Genomic DNA, 22,650 nt, shown 5'->3' with positions numbered 1-22,650 from the left:
CATCTCTGTGGCACATCAACTCCTAGTTCTTTAGGGAGCTATAATCATTGGATTTGCTTTACCTGGCCACATTCCTTTAATGAGCCCCTTCATGACACATTTATTGGTAAGAAAGATGGCTGGGGTAAGGACCATTGTCTGCAGCCACAGAAAATAACTAGGCTAACTAGCTTCTTAATCCCACAATCACTACCCAGAAAGGGAGGTATAATTCTGACATACCGAATTCATCTGAACTATGAATCTAATGTTTGGTGACTCTGGGAAGGAAATAGAAAAGAACCACACCAAAAACCAACCAACAAAACAAAATAAAGAGCAGTTAAAAGATGAACTCCTATTTATCCAGCAAAAATAATGTTAGACGGTTGCTAAAATATACTGGAAGGATATATGGGAAAGTAGTCCACTCTGGCCCATCCTGGCACTAGCACACTCTGCATTTGACTCAAAGAAAATAGCTTTTGGCATTTATCCACATTATTTTTACCACCTTATTCAAAAGTAGAACATTCCTAGTTCTGGCAAAAAGCTATTTTGATATTTTATTTTTATTCTCCAGAAAATAGTTTCCAATGCCAAAGAATAACTTTACCAATATAAATAATCTACCTTCAGGTGTTTTATATCACATTCGATGACAAACTCGAAATGTAACATTTTGTGCTTTGACAGCCCATGAAATCCATTATCTCTCTTCATAGATCTTTCATTCAGAAAAAGATTTGAATTTAGAGGATTTATGGTCCGATCAGAAATACTTGAATAAAGGATTTGCAGCTTTTAAAATCAATATCAGGATTTACTAGTAAAAACCTGGAGTCAGTGGGTGAAATGTTATTGTAATCATTTATCCTTTGTGACCTTTAAAAGAATTAAAAAAATAACTGCTGTCTCATGCCCATAGTTTATACCCACCAACACTAGGCAAGAGCAGGAAGCTTTTTTTCCTTCACCCGGTGGTTCATGACTTTTCCAGGAATTACCCAAATACTGTTGCTATGAGGAAGAGGGCACTAGGTGATCTCGGTATTTAATAAAACATGAATAGGTAAGAGAGAGAAAGGGTCTTATTCATCTGGTGCATCTTTATAAAAGTAACTGGAATGATGAGAAATATGACGATTCATTTTCAGAATATAAATTTACAGTCCTGTCTACTCTTTTAGATGGGTTAACATGCTCCTCTTCTATAGTGGTCCAGAAAATGGACTCAATCTAAAACTTCTGTTTAATCAAATCATTATCATAAAGGAAAACTGTTTCCTTTCAGTGGTAGTTACATTAAGACTCTTGTCTCTTGAATACATTCTATTACTTATCACTTATTAGATTTATTAAAGTGCTCCCATGAGCTAGAATTTTCTTGGTACAGAGGTATAAATATGATCATTATGTTAAAATGGGTCATTTTAACCACATACTGAAATACCACATACTCAAAGCAAAGCTATAGAATGTGACTAATTAGAGTCTGATTTAAGGGAGAGGTTGAGCAGAGCACCCTGAAAGTTGGTAAATTTGGCCTCAAACTGAAAGAGGACTTGGTAGGGGCAGTAGGGTTTGGTCCACAGAGCCCTGGATCACGAATCGTGAGATCTTGATCCTGGCTCTGACACCAATAGGTGCTCTCACCGTTTGGCCTAGACTCTCCTTAGCAAACTCCGGGTGCTGCCTTTGGCCCATCTGGCGGGGAAGTATGGAGACTTTGGTGCAGGGAGAGCTGGAGGCCAGGCTTCTGGGAGTTCGGTGCCCAAAGTGAATGATTGCAAAGTGGACACTCAACAAGTTCAAGAGCAGGTTAGTTCCCAGAGCGGGGCAAGTTTAGAAATGAGAGACACATTTTCAAAACAGAACACAGCGGAGGGAACATCAGGTACCCTTTCAGGAGTAGTGAAGCACGACCCTGACAAAGTGTTTGGTGCTTCTCCAGCTTCTCAATGTCCTCCTCCTCCCCCACTGGTGAGGATTCTATTCCCAGGACACCCTATTGTTAAATGGAGGCAACAGGTCAACCAGTTCCCCACTGCTTCTTTCGTCTTCACATCAGCAGACTTTTGGAATGTTCCTACTCCCACCTCCCACCAGCTGCGATCAGGAAATGTTTCCCTTCCTTTCTCTGCTCCTTTCCGGTGCTTACATATCTCATGCTATCCCCCAGACCTCGATCTTGCCGTCAAGGTGTGATGCTTTTTCTTCTAGATGGTTGTGAGGTTCCCCCTGGCAGTCACTAACTGTCTCTCTTCTTTTGCAGTCCTTACGTGACACCGGTAGTGAGAATTCCAGTCCATCTCTCACTATTCCCATTTAGATTTAGCTCTCTATATTGCAAGTTTCCTCGCTCGCCAATTTTTCCTGTCCTTGTCATCTTCCACTCTCTCAGAATCTCTGTTCAGGCTCGCTCATTTGGTTACAAGCGCTGAATCCTTACCTAGACACAAATAGCTTTCCTTCACACCAGCAGGCGAAGACTGTCTTTGCCAGGCATAGGAATCCAGGACTGCAGTACTTTGTCTCACATGGGCATAGAAGTTGTCTTTTGTTTTCAAGGTTGCTTTGAGAAACGAAATACCAATCTGATTCCTTTTCTTTTTTAAGATCTCATTGCAGCTTGTAGATTTTTTTTTTTCTTCTACCTTAGATTTCAGGAATTTTATCAGAATATGTCTGGGTGTGGGGCATTTTTCATTGTTTCTGTAGACTTCGGTCTTCCATCAATTTAAGGAGATGGCCTATTTCGGTTGTTTAACTCTATCCTCTCCTTGGTAAGTTGCTTTTTCCCCTCCTGGAATTCTTGGTGTTTGCTCATTTCCTCCTGGATCTATCCTGCAGGTATTTTGTCTTTTTTTTCCGGATTTCTAGATCTCCAAATGTTTCTATTTTTCTTTGTGCTTCAATACATTTCTTTCACTTGACCTTCCAACTCACTACTTCAGATCTAAATGAGACCTATCTTCTTCATTCTACTTCATATCTACTGGTTTTTTTTTAAGATTTTATTTATATATTTGACAGAGAGAAATCACAAGTAGGCAGAGAGGCAGGCAGAGAGAGAGGAGGAAGCAGGCTCCCTGCTGAACAGAGAGCCCGATGTGGGACTCGATCCCAGGACCTTTAGATCATGACCTGAGCCGAAGGCAGAGGCTTAACCCACTGAGCCACCCAGGCACCCCTGATTTTTTTTTTTAAGTCACATTTTTTGGTCCCACTTTCCTGCAGTTATCCTTAGATGTGATAGTGATGATGGTGATGTGCAAATTGTCTTCTGTGTCTTTTAGCAACTCTATTTCTCTCTGGTGGCTGGTTGCCTTCCTATACGTTTTTATTTTCCTTTCTTCCTGGAGGTCAGGTCTGGTTCCTTGGAGGCTTCAGTGGCAGTGTCCACTGAGCATGAGACATCTCAGAGCACCTTCCTCAAGTAAACAGTGAGCCAACAGGGCATATTGTCAACACCTACACAGACTTCAGCAGAAGAAACCTTGGTTTCCTTGGCTTTGCTTGACTGGCTACAAGGAATTAAGTCATTCCTGCCTTTCACTGGTAAAGTAGGACTCAGTTCACCTGAGAAGTTTGCAGGGGAAAAGGTGAGGAGGGGCCAAGGAGAACAGGTACACTCACTGGTGCCATTGCTGCCCCCCATCCTAGAAGGACCACTGGGGGGTGAGTGTTCCTCAGATTTTCAGAGCCCTCCAGTGCTGGGCACAGACTCTCACCCAGCCTAGAGAAGCCAGCATCCAACGCCAGCCTTCTGACCAGAACATGGGCACAGTCTGGATTCCTCTGGTACCCTTACAGCCATATAAGACTGTCAGTTGGAGCACGGGGGACTGGTAGTTATGTCCCAACATGGGGTCTCACCAGCATCACTTGGGGAATACTTAGAGAATAAAGACTCCAGGGCCTGCATCCTAGACTTACTAAAGCAGAATTTCAAGTTAGGGTCTGGAAATCCCCATTTGAATCTAGAATGGAACCAAGTACCAAAACCACTGACTTAAGGTGGAAGCTGGTGCTTTCTGCCTAGGGGTGCTAGGAGACACTCTAGTGTTAATAGGGGCTGTATATGCTCTGGTGAGCATTCTGGCCAATGTGCTTTTATACCCAACAGTGCCAAGTCTCCCAAAGACCTGAGATACACTCAGTCTCTTTTTCTTTCTCAATATGGCAGTTGTTCTCCCTCTACTTTTTTTTCCCTCCCTCTTCTTATATCATGATTTTTCAGTCACATACAAAGTCTGCTATTGTTTGGGATACAAAGGAAAAGTATCCATGAATGGAAACAGTTATTCTTTGCTATGGACACTGGACCTAAAAAAGCCAGGGCAATATAAAATAAGGAGAGTGTACAAAGGAAAGGGTCATTATAGCAACTCTCATTAGGTTCCTTTGAGGAAAGAACCACAACAAAGGTTTGTTCTAGTTCTCATTGTATGTCATCTGTCAGCTCTGGTTGGATCCTTCCACACATCTTCATTCCAGGGCTTGAGCTAGAGAACTGGAAACCACATGATGGGCCCTATAGATTTGCCCCTGTGTGTATGTGTGTGTTGGGGGGTGTCCAGTCACCCCCACTCACATCCCATGGGCCAGAGCAAGTCATGACCAAGCCTGAGGTCAATGGCCAGGGAAATATTGCCATTCCACAGGAGGCATAGGGTCATGTGGTAGTACAAAGGCATGGAGAATCTTCTCATATGGAAAGAAGCAAATCATCAAGAACAATGATAACATTCATCACAATCACTGAGCGTCCCTTTCAGAAGTTATCCCATGAAGAGGTCCAATCAGGAAAATCCCCTGAGAAACACTGATTGAATAATATAATCTGGACCAGTGGCCTGCTGCACCTCCTGCCTGGTCCATCTCCTGGCAGGTCCTCCATGATTCGGGAAGCGGGGAATCTTCTTTCTCCTTTTGCCTCCCACAGTGTGAATGTGCCAAGAGGAATTCGAAGAAGGTTAGAACATACTTTAGTTTTGTGCTAATCTATCTAATGTTACATAGTCAAGAAAAGCATGGAACATTGAGAGTCGTCCTGCTCATCAGCAGTCTCCCCCAGCACAGAGGATCACTGGCAGACCTCAGAAAAGTCCTACCAGGTCACTAGAACACATTTCTCCTCCTGCTTTTCTCTCAGTGCTCTCCCACATATTCTTTCTTTTCCTCCTCCAGGATCTCTGCCCTTTTTCCATGTCTAGTCTTTAAAGGGTCCCTCCTTCCTGTGTTTCCTGAGCTGGAGACCCACTTTGGTCTTAGAAATGTTGAGGTCTCCAGCCCTTCTTACCTGGTTTCAGTGCTGGTGCAGGGGCAGACGAGGAGGGAGGGGAGGGAAGCCCCAGGGTAGTCTGGACCCCAGGTGGCAGCAAGCTCATTTTTCTTTTTGAACAATCCAAATACCTAAAAAGTACAAGCCATCTCACCCAGCCAAGACTGCCATAGATTTAGTCTCTGGCTCACATGTTCTCTCACTTCCAACTTGAATTTCATGCATCGGGGCTCTTCAGCAACCTCTTCCTGATTCCCAGCTGGTTAAAGCTCTCTGAACCCTTACTCCACCCGTCCCTTCCATTTTTCCTTTCAGAGCTCTCATGCCTTCTTAACTTACTGGGGCTTCTTACCAGCAAGGTGGTCAACTTCTCTGAGCCTCGCAGGGTTGTGAATATTCAAAGAGAAAATAGCTGTGGTGGTACCCACTCAGAGAATGCCAGTTCCTTTCTTTTTATTTCTCTTCAAAGGATCTGAGAGAACTGTTCCTTCTTGGCCATCCTAAATCAGGTGAGGTTGATTTTGAAGACATTTCTCCCCTGAGCCCTCTTATCCCATGCTTGCCAGTTCAGAGCATACAGTGAGCACCTGATGGCCCAATTTCTTTCCCTCCTCCCTCATTTCCATGCCCCTCACCTCATCAGCCCATGACTTCCACATGTGTCTTCTTCTAATCTCCTTTTCTGCAGAGCCAAAACCAAGAGAGCAGCATCTGCACACTTAACTCTTGTGTGGGGCTAACAATCAACGGTCCCAGGGATCAGAGACTGTGAGAGTTTACCAAAGAATCAGGAAAGCAGCAAAGTCCCATTATTTAAAACTTAATTTCTACTTCTGGTGCCTATAATCAAGCCTTGTTTCTTCTATCCCTCTCCTTGTTCCAAGCAGAATGAAAGAAAAACCATTATAGACAGCTTTATCAAGCAACTCTTTACATCATTCAATTACTGTTGTTTATATGGAAGCAGGACATGAATTCAAAGACATGTTATCCACAAATTCCAGAAGCAGCCGAGGAGGGAGGAGCAACTGATATTGAGCTGCCTGGTAATTCCCCTGTGGGTGCCTGGGTGCCTGGGTGCCTTAGTTGGTTAAGCATCTGCCTTTGGCTCAGGTCATGATCCCACAGTCCTGGGATTGAGCCCTATATTGGACTCCCCACTCAGTGGGGAGTCTCCTTCTCCCTCTGCCCCTCCATTTGCTTGTGCTCTCTCTCTCTTCTCTCTTGCTCTCTCTCTCTCTCTCTCAAATAAGTAAATAAATAAATAAACTCTTTAAAAAAAAAAAAAGAAAGAAAGAAAAGAAACCCAACCCTGTACATTAGAATGCGACTGCATTTAGAGACAGAGCCTTTAAAGAAATGATTCAGGTTAAGTGAGATCCTAAGAGGGGCCCCCATCCAAAATGACTGGTCCTTAAAGAAAAGGAAGTGGCATAAGGAAAGCCCACACACTGAGGAAAGGCCGGGTGGAAGCCAAGGAAAGAGGCCCAGGAGAAACCAAACTTGCCAACACCTCAGTCTTGGACTTTCGGCCTCTGGTCCCATGAGGAGGTACAGTGCTGTTGTTTAAGTCCCCCAGTCTGTGGTACTTGCTGTGGCGTCCTTAGCAGACTGACACATTGCCATCTACTGAGGGGCTACCGAGAGCCTGGCACGGTGCTCACTTAGCCCATTTAATGACTAGGAGAGTTATTTTTACGCTCCTTTTTCAGAAGAGGAAGTAGAGGCCCAAGGCCAGAGCTCTAGTAAGTGGTGATACTCAGATTCAAAGATATAAATAACTGTTGGCCCCAGACAGTATGCACTGAGCAGACTGCCAGCCCCCATTTACTCAGTGCTAGCCATGAAAGCAGTACTGGGATGTAATAATTGCTGGCACTTGAGAATCTTAATCTTTTCCTTATGCAACTTATAAATAATAAGAGACAGACTTACAAAGATAAATACATGCATACGTACCACATGGACAAGAACATCTGGCATGAATAAAGCAACGGCAGCATCTCTGTGAATGTAAGCTAAGACAGCACTCGGATGATTGCAAAGACGGCGTAGGGTAATGATCACACACAGAGAGGGCAGGGGGCAGAAATCCAGCAGTTTTCTAGTTACGTGACCTTGGGGACATTACTTACATTCTTAATTTCAGTTTCCTCATTAATGGTAGATGGGGCTAAATTGGGCCTAATAATAGAACACAACCCATCACGTTGTTAGAGGATTCAATGAGATGCTATAAAACCCTTTGCATGATGCTTGGTACATGGTACATCTCAAGAAGTGTATCATGGTGATAAAAAAAAAAAAAAACATTCTTCTAATGAGTATTCTACTAGAAACTAATAAAAATCGCCAACCTGTTCAAACATGGTTGAGTTCTCAACTGCTTAAATGAAAATTATCAATGTTGTTAAATTTATGAATATTTTCACTGACCCTTATGTGTGGGTTTCTAAATATAATTCCACTTCCAAAATATTTTTGTCCTACCCAGCACATTTAGCTTGAGTCAGATAGCAGCACACACCACCAACAGCCCAATTGGGCAAAATGAAAATGTTCATCATCAGTGTGGGGACGACGGTCTGACAGAAAGGCAGGACACAAAAGACTAATAAAATATTTGATAGAAGTCAAAAAACAAAATAAAAATAAAGCGTGTATGCGCATACGAGCACACGTGCGCATGACATTATATGCATGGAGGTAAGTGTGAGCGTTTTCAGGAGCACTTCCGTCCATCTGGGAATAAATCCAAGTACGATTCATGACACAATTCAAGAATTGTGGCTGAGGAATCAGCACCGCACCCCACTTTCCTCACGGGACAGATTGCTTCTTTACTGCAGGTGATTGCTTTATTCACCCCAAACTTCTTTTAGAAACTTCTTTTAGAATGCTCCATGGGCTTTTATGGCACAAACCAATACAAATATTTACTGGATCTATAACTAAAAGTATATAAATTCTTGTTTATCTTGCTGCATAGAAGAACCATGAAAAGCATGTGGAAAGCATTTCTCTCCAAGAAGTTCCCCAACTACGTGGTGAGACAAGAGCAGAGAGATGCTTAGTGTCAGAAGTGACAACAAGGCTTTACTATACTTTTTTTAAAAAGATTTTATTTTTTGAGAGAGAGAGAGAGAGCACAAGCAGGGGACCAGCAGAGGGAGAAAGAGAAGTAGGTTCCCTGCCGAACAGAGAGCCCGACAATGCAGGGCTCAAACCCAGGACCCCGGGACCACGACAGAGCCGAAGGCAGACACTTAACCGACTGAGCCACCCAGGCACCCTATACTTTTTGATGTACAGAACAGGAAATAGTTTATACTGAATACATGAATATTGAAACATGTACTCTGATCAGCTCACTGGAAAGTGATGATTGCGTGGTCAACCACATATGTCCATGGCAACAGATTGTACTCCTAACCCAACTAGCAGGCCAAGAAGAGTATGGAATTCAGAGTATGGAACAAGGGGAGAGAGAGCATGGGATCAGGCCCATAACAGGAGTAGAAAATGTGAACAAAGCCCTGTCCTGGTCACTGACTCACACCATCCTCTTCACCCCCAGTAGGGCCCCCTCTTGCCATTACCTTCTAATTTTAATCCCATTGTTCAAGTTCTGCCCATCAGTGGTTCTGTTCTCATGGTGGGGTGTGGAACTTTGCAACAGTGCATTGGGACCCATCACTCCAGCATACACAAGGCAGGGGCAGATGGACGTCTACCAAAACCATAAAGAGAGAAAGTTGAGCTTCCAATTCTCTTTGATCTCCCAACGTTATCCTTCTCTACCATTCACCAGTCTCCAGGCTCCATGCCCCTTGGAGTCCTCTCTGCTTAGCCATTATGGTTCAGCATTAGTGTTTGCTTGTTCTTGTGAATTCTTATTAGTGGAAATTCTTTGATAAGCCTGTAATTTCAAAGTACAGAAACGAGAGAGTATGATGTTTCTTCATCTTTAGCGGTTTGTTAATAAAGTGCAGGACTAACCCGCCTGGTCCCTATTACTGCTTTCTAAACTCTGACCAGGGGCTGATATCCCAGACAGCCTCACTTTTTGAAATAGCACCACTTGGCGGTGCTATTTTAGGCAGTCAGGAGAGAGAGCTCACCTGGAATTGTTGATCTTCCCCCACCCCCATCCTGGCATGTAGGCAATTATCTGTTCAACCCATGACGAGATCATATTTGTGCATAAAGTTGCAGTTTTTTTCTTTACATTATTCTTACCAAGAGTTGGGAATTTCCGACAGTCTTTCAAGTTTCTGTTTGTGAAATCAGCATCTAAGCCTGCTCACTAAATCCAAATCTTTGAAAAAAAAATTATAGCATGCCAAGGCTAACAGCAGAAGTTAACAGTGTTGGGTGCACTGTTTTATTTTCTAAGATGCCTAGATTGTTCTAAAACTAATATAGAGTTGCTACTCATTGGAGTAGATGGTATTTAAGCTATAAGAAGCTGACATTTAACATGTCCTTTTCTTTTAAATGGGAACAATGTTGTTTGGATCTATATTATTTGATATAGAATCTGTGTCATTCCCTAGAGGATGATCTAGGTTATCTTCTATAAGTCTCTTTTGTAATATTCTTTAATTTCCTATTCCTCTTTGAGTAATTCATCAAGTGGACTTAGGGACTTGAATAAACTGCCAATGAGTATAGAGTTTATCCTCACTTGTCACACAATTACAGAGTCCCTGTTATGTGTCCTCTAAGCTGCTAGGCACCATAGAGTGTGGAAGAAGCATGTGTGGCTATACCTTCCTTCTCCTGGGTAATACTGCAGCAGAGAGGGCCAGCAAGGACTCAAGCAGCACTCACAGTGCAGCAAGTTCAGGCTGAGGTAAGCAAGAAGCTATTAAGGTCCAACCAAGAGAGTCAGAGAAGCAGGATATAGAGGGCATGGCGGCCCTATAGGGCTGAGAGGAAAGGCAGCAGTTTGTTGGGCTGGACAGACAACACTTGCTTTAGGGCATTCATATCTCTCATCTCTCAACTTTAATGCGATCAACCCAACCTTGGCTGACTGCAAATATCCCCCCATCCTCCCACGGCTAAGACATGGGAAGAAACTCATGATAACCTCACAGGATCACCATATCGTGCTCGTGCATCCACTGCAAGGACTTATCTCCCTCTTGAAGAGTTGAAGCAGGCTCTCTTGGCACTCAGAGTCACTCAGCTGATGAGCTCAGATTAGAACCTGAAGACCAGGGCCACAGGCTCAGAGGTCCCTCTGTGTGTCTCCAACTACAAGTAGCCCTGGTGATGTATACACATCACTCAAAATTAGAGGCTGTATGACTCACTTATTTCACCTGATCTTGGATTTCTGCACATGTGGGTGTCTATGCGTGGTGAATTCACAGAGGTAGTCGGCAATAGGTCCCACAAGTTCAAATCCATGAGACGATATTGTGGCATGGCTTAGGGAGTACTAGTAAAATAACTTTCAGCTCGATTATCAGGTCTTCATTACTTCACTCAATAAATGTTCAGAGAGTTTCTTCCAGATGTGAGGCACAGCCCTGTGAAACTCTACTGGACACTTAGGACACAAGAGTAAACAAGACAGACACAATCCCTACTTTCCTGGAGCAGACCTTTAACAGATAGTTACATAGCACATTACTGATGATGCAAGGATGCCATCACCCAGCTTCCCACCCAAGTTCAGGTGTGCAGAGTGCCCCCACCAGCACTCCTCAAGGTACCTAGGATCCTACCCCTCTTTCTTGGCTTTATTGGTGGCCTTCAACACTATGTGTTTGGGGACTGAGCAGAGGGGTTGTTGCCCAAACAAGTGTCGCTCCCACTGAGTTGTCTGCAGATGAGGGGCTGACACTGATGAGCTAAGTCTTTATCAGTCTCCATGGGACAAGTAGCTCATGAGTCCCTGAGTGCAAACTGGGGGAGTAGCCACTCAGCAAAGGAAGGCAATCTGTGCGTGAATCTTGATTCCACTACATGTGGCTCCCAGGAGCTCAAACAATGCTTCCAGGGCAGTCCTTGTCTAGGTGCATGCACCAGCTTCCTTGGCAGATGCCCCAGGACTAGCTGCTGTGCTCCCAGAGACCCTCTCCTTCCTTTCCTTCCCCACTCCGTGACCCCGGCGAGATGGCAATATTCTCTCATCTTCCCCAGGGGCTCCTTTAGTTCTTTCAGAATAGATGCTGATGGCCCATGGACTCAGAGCCCCACTCAACTGAAAACAAGTTCCTTTTCCTGGAGGACTCAGAGGGCTGCTTGATCTTCATATTTTCCCAGAAGGGGAAGGAAAGGGTTTGCTGCTGAGTGCAGTGAAGAAAGGGAAAAACAAGGACATTGTTTTTCCGTAAGAGTCCCCAGTCTATCACCTGCCCCAACAAACACTGTGACCAGAACTTTGAAGGTCGGCTTCTCAGAGCTCTGACCACAGAGGACACAGACTGGTGACTGCCCAGCGACAAGGAGCAGGCTGGCAAGGACAGTGAGTAGAAATCAGGCCTGGAATTACAGGCAAGGCACGCTCCCAGGCTGTGCTCCAGGACCGCAGATGGGAGCCTGGCCGAGCTGCTGCCTCACGGGCTCTAAGGGCCGATTAGAGCAAGTCCTGAATTGAACCGTTGTCATCAACCTGGGGCCCTGGAGGTCTGTGCCTCCTGGTTTTGTGTTCTCTGCAGGTGAGCTGGGAACTCTCCTCTGTCCATGCTGTTCTCTGCCTGTAACCGTCAGTGTTTCCTGAGGACTGAGGCTCCTCAGGAGCTTGTATTCATCCTTCAATGCCCACATCAGCAACCCTCCTCCACTGTGTTCCTTGGCCACCTATAAGCTCCCTCCCCTTGTTGCCTTTGGACTTCCTGCTTCCAATTTTTCACTAATCACTCTGTTTCCTCTTCTTTCTCCCTGCATAGACAATGAGCATCCCGGAAATGGAGACTGCCTCTTTTCATAGGTTTCAATACAAGCTTTATGACCTTGAGAAAACTTTTCATCATAGTAACTATTTTTAACATTTTAAATTATTCTCAATACGCTTTATAAAGCTGAATTTAATAATGATTTAGAATGAAGGCAGGGAGGGGTGCCTGGGTGGCTCAGTGGGTTAAATCCTCTTCCTTTAGCTCAGGTCATGATCCCAGGGTCCTGGGATAGAGCCCCACATCGAGCTCTCTGCTCAGCGGGGAGCCTGCTTCCCCCTTCTCTCTCTGCCTGCCTCTCTGCCTAACTGTGATCTCTGTCAAATAAATAAACAAAATCTTTAAAAAAAAAAAAAAAGAATGAAGGCAGGGACACTGAACTACTGCTATTTCCACCCGTGCCCCCCCCACGCTCGTCACAGCACTTCCGGCACTGTTGGCTCCACTGTGTCCCCTAACAGGCTGTCAGCACAGGGACCACACTGATTCCAGAAACATATTGGTAGCACGGCACCACTAGCGCCTGTTGTCGGGTTAGGTACCCAGTACAAGTGTGTTCAACAAACTGAGGGCTGCTGGGGGTGGTGGGGGGTGGGGGAGATAGGGTGGCTGGGTTACGGACATTGGGGAGGGTATGTGCTATGAGGAGTGCCGTGAATTGTGTAAGGCCGATGATTCACAGACCTGTACCTCTGAAACAAATAATACATTATATGTTAATAAAAAAAAAGTTATAAACTATGAAGAGGCCCCTGGCTGGCTCAGTCAGTGGAGCATGTGACTCTTGATCTCAGGGTTATAAGTTTGAGCCTCATATTGAGTGCACTTGAAAATACAATTAAAAAAAAAAAGAATCATTAATAATGTGATAAAGCCTCCATAAAAATCCCCAAAGTTTGGGGTTTGGGGAGCTTGATTTGGTAAGCACATTCACATGCCAGGACAGTAGTGCGCCCCAAATCCATGGGACAGACCTTTCCAGACCTCACACTATATATATCTTTGTCTGGTTCTTCATTTTTATCCTTTAAAATATCCTTGGTAATAAGTCAGCAAGAGTAAGCAAAGGGAGTGGGTAGAGTTGGTCCCTCAGGGTCTAATTGCTGAAATTCCTTATGTCCACCCCCTCCTTCTTTGAGGCTATCAGTATTAAAATTACTAAAAGGTATACCAATGACGTGCCACCAACAACCATGATTATACGATCACTATCAGTTACTGTTTCCAATTTTCAGGCACCGTGCTGGACCCTGGCCCTGAGTGGGCGTTACTTCATTTACTCCTCTGCATCCGCACAACATAGTTTTATTATTGTGTTGTCAAGGAACACACTCAGTCCCAGGCTTACCTCAGGGCCCCTTAGCAAGTAGGGTTGGGGGTAGGTTTGGAGCCCACATCTGTTGTGAAGAGCGTTCTAGGCAGCTGCAAGGTAAATGTAATAAATAGCTTCAAGAAAAAACAAGTATTAGAATTTAAACCACGCTTTTTAAAAACACCACTGCACAAATTCCCTATGGAGCCAAAGCTTTTCCTTGAAGGATTGTATTTGTTAGGTTGATGTTTTATCACTTGTTGGCAGTGAATAATTTTGCCCCAGATTTTATTATGAAAATTTTCAAACATAGAAAAAGTCCAAAGAATTGCATAGCAAACTCTCATCAGTCAGTGGCTTCTCATTTCATTGGGGAAACCCCTTACACTCTGCCTCCATCCCCCAAATTCGTACATCACCCAGAGCCACCCCAACTCTGAGGAATTCACTGCTGTGCTTCTGGAAAGGATCTTCTTCACAACAATGGCTGTCAAACATTAACAAGCATCAGAATCAAAGGGCTCATTAAACATAAATAGAGTTTTCCGGTTCATAATTTGCATTTCTAACAAGTTCTTAGGTAGTGGCATAGCTGGTCTGGAGGCCACACTTCAAGAATTAGTGGCTTGGGAAAATTTTCCCTAAAAAACGACAAGAGACATTTCTCTGTAAACTCAGAGATAGCACAGCTGTGTCTCTATGGGTTTCCTTAGCCCCTGTCTTTTTAAAAAAATCTTACGAACTCTGTAAATTATCTAACACACCAGATTCTCTTCATAGTGGCTGCTAGGAAGCTTACAGACAAATTTCTGGCTGTCCTTACAAATGTCTTGATGCAAGGACATGCATTCTGTCTAGTAACTTCACTTATGATCATGATTTATATTCCTTTCCGTAGTTTCTCTTTGATTTCTCTTTCTGGGCTATTTTTATTTTCTACTTTTTGTTATTGCATGGATTTTTGAAATCCACATTAAAAAGTTTTTGGAACAAACCAGGTTATGTGTGTACCACTACCACCAGCAACAACAAAACAACACTTGTATATACCATACTGACTAAACTTTAATAAGAAAGCAATAAGCATCTTTAACAGAAACATTTTTTAAAAGAAAAATTACTTCACAGCACTCATTGGCTTGATTTTAAATTAAAGATTCAACACATCATCATCTCTTAGTGCTGATTCTCTTTCACCTTAACCACTGCCTTTAAGACCACTGTAATGTACCCAACGCAAGAGAGATTAATCTTGTACTCTTAAACGATCTTCTTTCATAAAGAAATTACAGAAAACACGGAAGCATATAAACAAATATTGCATCAACTGACCTGGGATATCTGCATGTGTTTAAGAAGAAATGCTTGATACCTTTAAAAAAAACTATATCGAATTACTTTTTATTTTATCTTAAATGTTATATACTAGAAAAAATAAAATCTCTTTAAAAATGAGCAGTTTCTGTTGAAAGGCAGTATTGAAATTTTCAGTGCTTCTGTGGAGACTGTTTTGCTGATAAACATAAATAAGGGGCGCATGAGAAATATGAAAGAGCCAGTGTTAAAAAGACATCACATAGAAGAAAGTTTCTCTGTTCCCAAAGGGAACACTCACTCTGATGTTTCTTTCACTTTTTGTTCTCACCATGATAAGAAAACTCTGTGGGAATCATGCCTCCCGAGGCTTATGTTAGTGTGTGAAAGATGACAAAGGTGGTTCCTGAGATCAATAGGAAACAGATCAAGCTGATATTGTTTAGCTGGAACAGCTCAAACAGAAATAAAAGAAAGGCCAGAAGATTTTTAACTTCCAGTGAAACTTCTGAAAATCGCATGTCAAGAGATAATAAATGTTCCGTTCTCCTATTAAGAGATTCAAAGTAATAGGTATACTCAAGCCCAAAAAAACCAAAGTGAATTAAGCAGTAACTGAGAATAACTAAAGGTTAGTAAGAAAAGGAACATACTGTACCTAGGAGTTCATATTTCTTTAGACTTTCCTCTCTTTTTCAATATAGTGATTATTGGCTATAAATCTTCCTTGCTTTTACACACTTAAAAAAGACAAATGGTTGGACTTGGTTAGCTGTGTAATGTGAAGCGTTGCCACTGTTTAGGTGAAGCTTAAGTATTCATGTATACCAAGATTCGGGGGGGAAACAGCCCTCAGCATGTACAGGAAGGTCACCTGGTGAGTTCATTAGCTACAGAACACATGTTAAACCAGAGGAGTCGGAAGGAAGCTACGGGACCCTCCCCCGCCAATCACAAATAATCACGTTCAAACCAATGGGCATATCTGATCAGGGACCTACTTCCTGCTCTAATGGACATACGTGAAAACCCTAGAGTATAAAATGACTGTAAATATTACAGTGATTTCTGTAACTGTAGAGAAGGACATCATCACTGTAGGATGAGATAGGAATGCATGAATGGAAATGAACTTGTAAAGAAGATAACATTTGAATTTCAACTGGAACAAGGTAAAGAAGTGGTAAACCCAAATGGGGGCGGGGTGGGGGGCGGGAAGTAGAATAATCTGAAACAGAGAAGGAGAGATAGAATAAGGACAATGAAATGCCCAGCCTGATGCTTTCACAGACGACTGGAAGATGGTAACATGGATGGGCAAGCTAAGGAATTTTTTTTAAGTTTTTTTTTTTTTTTATGTATTTATTTGACAGATAGAGATCACAAGTATGCAGGGAGGCAGGCAGAGAGAGAGGAGGAAGCAGGCTCTCCACGGAGCAGAGAGCCCTATGCGGGGCTTGATCCCAGGACCCTGGGATCATGACCTGAGCCGAAGGCAGAGGCTTCAACCCACTGAGCCACCCAGGCGCCCCAAGCTAAGGAATTTTATTTCATTCGGCAGTCCACATTGAACACTTAGAGGTATTCAAAGAGGGAGTAACATGATAAAAACAGTGTACACTGAGTTAAAGGCATAAAGTCTATGTTTTAACATAAAAACATGTTAAAATATACTGTGGTTATATTTTAACCTGAGATAGGATAGGCCTTATAATTGTTCTTTTAAAAATATTTCTTGAGAATTCTGAGACATTTATATTCTCTCTTATGTTCTAAATTTTACTGTTTCCACATATCAATTGAGCCCATGAGCTGCAGTGTGTGATCATCTCATTATTGTATGTCTGGCCCCAGGAACATGACTCAGATCTTCACATGACTGCCATACAGGCCACCAGCTGGCCCCCCAGCTCCTTGTGGCTTCTGGTGGTGTTTTGTAGACAAGCATCACGGGTGTTGTCTACACACCGGCTGGGTGGTCAGCACCTCCTCCGTCAGCTGAGCAGCTCGCTGCTGGAACTCAGTCGTGCTCTCTCCTTTGAGTTCTGTATCTTTCCCCACACATTTCACATGGCATGGGCTCCCAAATAGCCCAAGTTTTCTGTTTGAAAGTTGATTTAGGAAAGCAACATTATACTGCAACTAATGAGAAATCATTTCCTCTTTTCCTGAGCAAGAGGAAATTTGTTAAATGTCACTCTTCGCCCCTGGAAATGTGACTGCATACCACCTAAACTACTAGCTCCTTCTAGTGCTGTGAGTCCCTGTAAAGCCTCAGTGCACACGAATGTTTTAGGCACTTCTCAACTGTGTCCCAAAGGTCCAGAGAAACTTCCCAGGTTTCTGACAGAGGACCCCTCAGCTTCGTGTTCTCCATGCAGCACCTCCGCTGTCTGCTGCTTCCCTTCCTGTTGCCTGGCCAAGGGTGGTTACCAGCCCCACCTGCGCTCCGCTTTCCCGTTGGAAACTAATGCCATGTGCTGGAAGTCTACTTCTGCTCCCTCAGAGGAGAAGTTATTTTTTTCAGGATGGACTTGGGAGTATTGAGCTGATTCCGTGTTCCCTCGGGAACAACGGTAACGCTGGGTCTATTCTAAACAACACTAACGACTAGGTCTATTCTAAAGGCAGTTGTGAACTTAAAGACTTCCCAGACGAACACATGAAAGACCAAAACATTGTCCTCTCCAGTGGTTCCAGGCTGCTCACCAAGAAAAATGGATCAATAATTATCTGGATCTAAGTCCCAAACACCACCCCTGGTGCACCCAAGTTAGCTTGCATGAAACAGGGATGGGGGAACCCCTTGGCTTGTCATCAGCCCAATTTTAGAAGCAGCGTAGTGATTAGGAACCAGTCTCTAGAACCAGATGCCCCAGCTTCAGATCTGCCTCTGCCAGTCCCCACTGTGCAAATCTAAACAGGTTGCCTATCATCTATGCCAATTGCCTCGTCTGTAACATGGGATTAAAAATATTCCCTACCTCTTTCGGTCCTTGTGAGAAGCAAATGAGTTAATATGCATAAGATGCTAGAACAGTGCCTGGCATTTGGTAAGAGCTATAAAAGTGCAGTGAAATAAAAAACTTAGCAGTCGCTTCCACATTCCTACAGCCCAGTCTCCTGTCTTCCTTAAGACAGGATCGTAAAGCCCCCAACTTCTGCTCTTGTCCAAAGGGGTCCGTGAGTGAGTGGGCTGGATTGGCAAAAGTCATTTTGCCTTTGAAATACTTGCCCCGGAACCCCACCCACTTTGTTGTTTATTCCCATTTTCTGAACATCACAAAATGTAATATTCATGTGTCAGGGGATCCAGGATTGTATTTTAACATTTTATGGCCTCTTTGTAAAGCTACCTTCTCAGTTTTAGAGGAGGCAGTTTTATGACTCCCTTTGATAACCACTTAACTATTAAGACCCAAACAAAGAAGAGGAATAGTCAAAGGATATCAGGTACTCCCAGCCAGCTAGAGTCCCACTTCTTGAACATTATTCAAATTAGCTCCAGGACTCATAATTCTGTGTTTTCATTTATTGCTGCAGTAAAGTAAATGGTTCTTTTATCCAAATGTTATTTCCTGGCTATTAATTCAGTAGTTATTTTGGATTGTAGCACTCCTCTTTGATTTAGGGATATGGTACCTTATAAATATTTAAAAGTTGAAGACTGACACTTGGAGAAATATGTTTTGTTAATATCCTATGTCTAGAGTAATTATAGGTTTGGAAGATGTGGTCTCATTCTCTACTTATCAGAAGATATGTGGAGCTTGTGTTTCTATAACAAGGAAATTTGGCAACAGAAAATTCTTCAAATCTTTTGCAGACAAGATCTCTGTGCATACCTCCTCAGGACACACACTAGTCTTAATTCTTCATAATTTCCTCCAGAAACTGCTCTTAAACCCAGGAATGTGATGAAAACTATCTCTACTTCTCAAAATAGCTGAAACTGGCCATTTCTGAAAGGCTGGGGACTTTCTCTGCATCTACAAGTGCCAGCAAGGGTTTACGACAGGGCTCGGGGTGATCTATAGACTGGTATGATTTAACTGTGGATCAATCAACCTATTAGGGGAAAAAAGACAAGGTCAATAAGTATGGGTCTTGGTGAACCAGAGGTCACCCTACGTTTTTCAACCTAATGTTCTTATTTCCTTTCCATTAACATTTCATAATGAAAAAATGCCTATATTCTTTAATTTTTAAGATAATTAAGTGAATTTAGTGCCTTTGAAGGGTAGAGGATTTATAATGGCATCAGAGACTACACTATTAATAATCCACAAGACAGGGGCCACCTGGAGAGCAGCATGGCCTTCAATGCCATGTAAGCGACTCGGCAACCAGCTGGGAGGGGCTTGGACTTCCTCTGCCGGCTCAGGACCAGACTCTTCACCTGATAGCAGAAACACTTATGTATTTCGGGACAGGGCTCCTACCTTCCTAGGAAGTGGTATTCCAGTTGTATCTGGGTTTGAACTTGAACAAATTACCATGAGCACAGATATTCTCAGTACAGAGAAAGCCCTTGAAACGTGTGGTGGAAGTAGAGAGTAAGAAACATCACATTCGCCTCAGATTGTTACAGTCTAAAAGGCAAGATCAGGATGGACACAGGTGAACACACAGGGAACAGAATAAGAGAAAGGGGAGTGCACGGTTGCTACCAGGCCCATGCACGTAGAAACAGAGAGACTAAATACCAAAGGCCAGCTTACCTCTGAGTTCTCCAAGCTGATCATTTAAGGCATCATTTAATGAATTATGTTTATTTTGGATTTTTGGATAATCAGCGATTTTTGGATAACCATGGTAGAGGGAACAGACTCATTTTCTTTTGTTCCTTCCTCAGTCCCCACTAAAAAACCATGAAGAATTTTTTTTTTTTAAGGAATAAGTTCTCAAAAACAAAGAAATTGGGAGAGGACTTAACAATAACAAAATTTAGAAAACAGACGGATAAATATTAAGTAATTTAGCAAACCCAAGAAAGCCAAAATAAGCCAGCAATGGGAAAAGCTGAGAAGCAAACACATTTATACCACAGAACCCCTCCCAGAGAGCTCCAGAACTGGCAGTGAAGATGAAGGGAGAACCGTGGAATCTAAGAAACAGTGACGTCTCCAGATCCTTTGTTTCACAGCTCCACTTCCTAAATAACGGGAGTCGTGTGTAGCTTAAGAGTGTTCAAGAGCTGCTCTTTGGGTTAGAGAGACACCAGCCAGAGCTCCGAGGTAGGCTCATAGGCTGGAGACGGGGCTGAATGAAAAGCTAGAAACCCATGCTGAGGCTCCGCTCCCAGTCAGGCTCCACCCCCAAGATTCTTCTATGGGGAATCTGAGTAAGCCCTAAAGATACCCAGGCTTGGTGGCTTTCACAAGGAAACAGGTCAGTTAGATTCCCCCTCCAGAGAAGGCTACAGAAGTTAACGGGAGCTATAGGGCCTAGCTTGTAAACAGAAGCTGAAAATCCAAGATAACCATACAGCTAAGGAAAACCTCTAACATTCTCAACCCTGTAGTATATAAAAGTGATGGCTCGACAGATAAGCTGATTAAGACAGAAACTAAACCATCAGCAGATGAATGGATGAAGAAAATATTGCAGTTGACCCTTGAACAGCATGAGGGTTAGGGGGCGTCAAAAATCGGTGTAGAATTTTGACTCACTGAAAACATAACCGCTAGTAGCCTGGTATTGACCAGAAGCCTTACCAATAACATAAACATCAATTAACACATATTTTGTATATTGTAAGTATAAGGTACTGATTCTTACAGTAAAGTAAGATAGAGAACATTAAACATTAAGAAAATCATATGATGATGGGCGCCTGGGTGGCTCAGTTGGTTAAGCCACTGCCTTCAGCTCAGGTCATGATCCTGGAGTCCCGGGATCGAGTCCCGCATCAGGCTCCCAGCTCCACGGAGAGTCTGCTTCTCCCTCTGACCTTCTCCTCGCTCATGCTCTCTCTCACTGTCTCTCTCTCTCTCAAATAAATAAATAAAATGTTTAAAAAAAAAAAAAAAAAGAAAATCATATGATGAAAGAGAAAATACATTTACAGTACTGTGCCATATTTATTGAAAAAAAAAAAGCCACATATAAATGGACCGACGCAGCCCAAACTCATGTTGTTCAAGGGTCAGCTGCATACACATGCAATGGGATATTATTAAGCTTTAAAAAAGAAGACAATATTGTCATACGGTACAGCGTGAATGAACCTTAAAGACATTATGCTAGGTGAAATAAGCCAATCACAGAAAGGTAAATACTACATGATTCCACTTACATGAGGTATCTAAAGTAACCAAACTCATAGAAACAGGAGAATGGTGGTTGCCAAGGGCTGGAGTGGAGAACGGAGAGGAGAATGGAGAGTTGTCCATTGGGTACAGAGTTTCAGCCACACAAGGAGAAAAAGTTCCAGATACCTATCGTAAAACTGTGTGCATATAGGTAATACTGCTGTATTTATATATTTGTTCATTGTGTTCTTCTGTGTTGTGGGGATTAAACAGTGTTCGGATTTTAACCTAGAGATGTAAACTCTTACAGAGGAACATGGAGTTGGGAAGGAAGATTGATTATATGGTTTCTAGAATGCTTGGAGTGACCTGCGCTAGATTTCATTGCTCAGCCAAAATAGCCTCAGGGTGAAGATAACTCCTTGAGAGTAATTTAAACCCAGTGAATAGACTAGAAATATGAACCCAGAATGTCCCTGATAACCTGAAAAGTAGAAATGATTCCCTTATCAAGAGTGGCCCAAAGGATATGGTGAACCCAAGGAAATCAGCACAAAAATGGTTCCCCCAAGTTTTTTTTTCTTCCCTTTAAATTTGGAAGGTGTGGGGGGGGGACTGATGGACAGCTGCCTAACATGAGTGTTTTGAAAACCCTGAATATGTATGACCAGTATTGCAATTATGTTTTGATGTTTATATAGAATGAAACTAGATGGTATTGTACATTTCCTCTTTCAGTGAAACATATGCTGGTGCTGATCCTCCAAACATCTCTATTCTATTAAGAAAACATTTTTGCCAGAGCTGCTGTGTCTGATCCTTTCCATCCTTCTGAATATACAGAACACATGTGCAACAAAGTGCGAGTGCCGAGCTACAGGATATAAGGATACAAGAAACAAGGAAATAAGGATACAAAAAACCAAGGATATAAGAATACAAGAAACACCGCAAAGAGGTGTATTCCCACGTCCTCCTCTGAACAGCAGCAATTAAAATTCACAGCTGCTGGTTGCCCAGATGTTTCTTGCATTTAGTGCTCTGTAATATGCATCAGAATATATTGTATGACTGCAGTTTTCAGTAAACGAGACAGCTTTGTATTCTAAATTCTGCGGACGAGATCCAGTGTGTATATTTTTTCTTCAGATTAGCTTCCCTCCCTGCCCCCCTTCATTTGCTTGGGGCATTTGCAGTTGGGAAACAAAAGACATTTCCAGCTCAGAGTTTAGCTGTCTTGGAGTGTAAGTGCAGGTCAGGTCTGATTTATGTGGCATGTCTGATAAGCAGGAAAGGAGAGCAAGATGAGGGGTTTGGAAAAGCTGGTGAACTTGGCTTGACTTATGGCCTCTGTTTTGTAGGCAGCCAACGTCCCTCTGGTGTCAGAACTTGCCATCAATGACATCCATTTTGATGACTTCTCTCTTGATGTTGATGCCATGATCACAGCCGCTCTCCGGATGTTCATGGAGCTGGGGATGGTACAGAAATTTAAAATTGACTATGAGGTAAGATGTTCTGACAGGGTGATGCGTCTGGGTCAACATGGTAGCCAGGTTTCCCAAACGAGACTTGAGGATGACATCACTCAGC

The 22,650-nt window shown here is 43.0% G+C and overlaps 1 protein-coding gene across 2 annotated transcripts in view; it reads left to right on the top strand.

Moving 5' to 3' along the window:
• Positions 1 to 22,650, top strand: part of PDE11A (phosphodiesterase 11A) — a 421,382-nt gene that overhangs the window by 309,331 nt on the left and 89,401 nt on the right. For both annotated transcript variants that reach the window (XM_047722279.1, XM_047722276.1), the window contains exon 11: positions 22,419 to 22,565. In XM_047722279.1, coding sequence (XP_047578235.1) covers positions 22,419 to 22,565 — 147 coding nt within the window. The remainder of the gene's footprint in view (positions 1 to 22,418; positions 22,566 to 22,650) is intronic.

This window comes from Lutra lutra, chromosome 3 (assembly GCF_902655055.1).
Source record: "Lutra lutra chromosome 3, mLutLut1.2, whole genome shotgun sequence".
Classification (NCBI taxonomy): Eukaryota; Metazoa; Chordata; class Mammalia; order Carnivora; family Mustelidae; genus Lutra; species Lutra lutra.
This window is presented reverse-complemented; position numbering and strand designations above follow the sequence as displayed.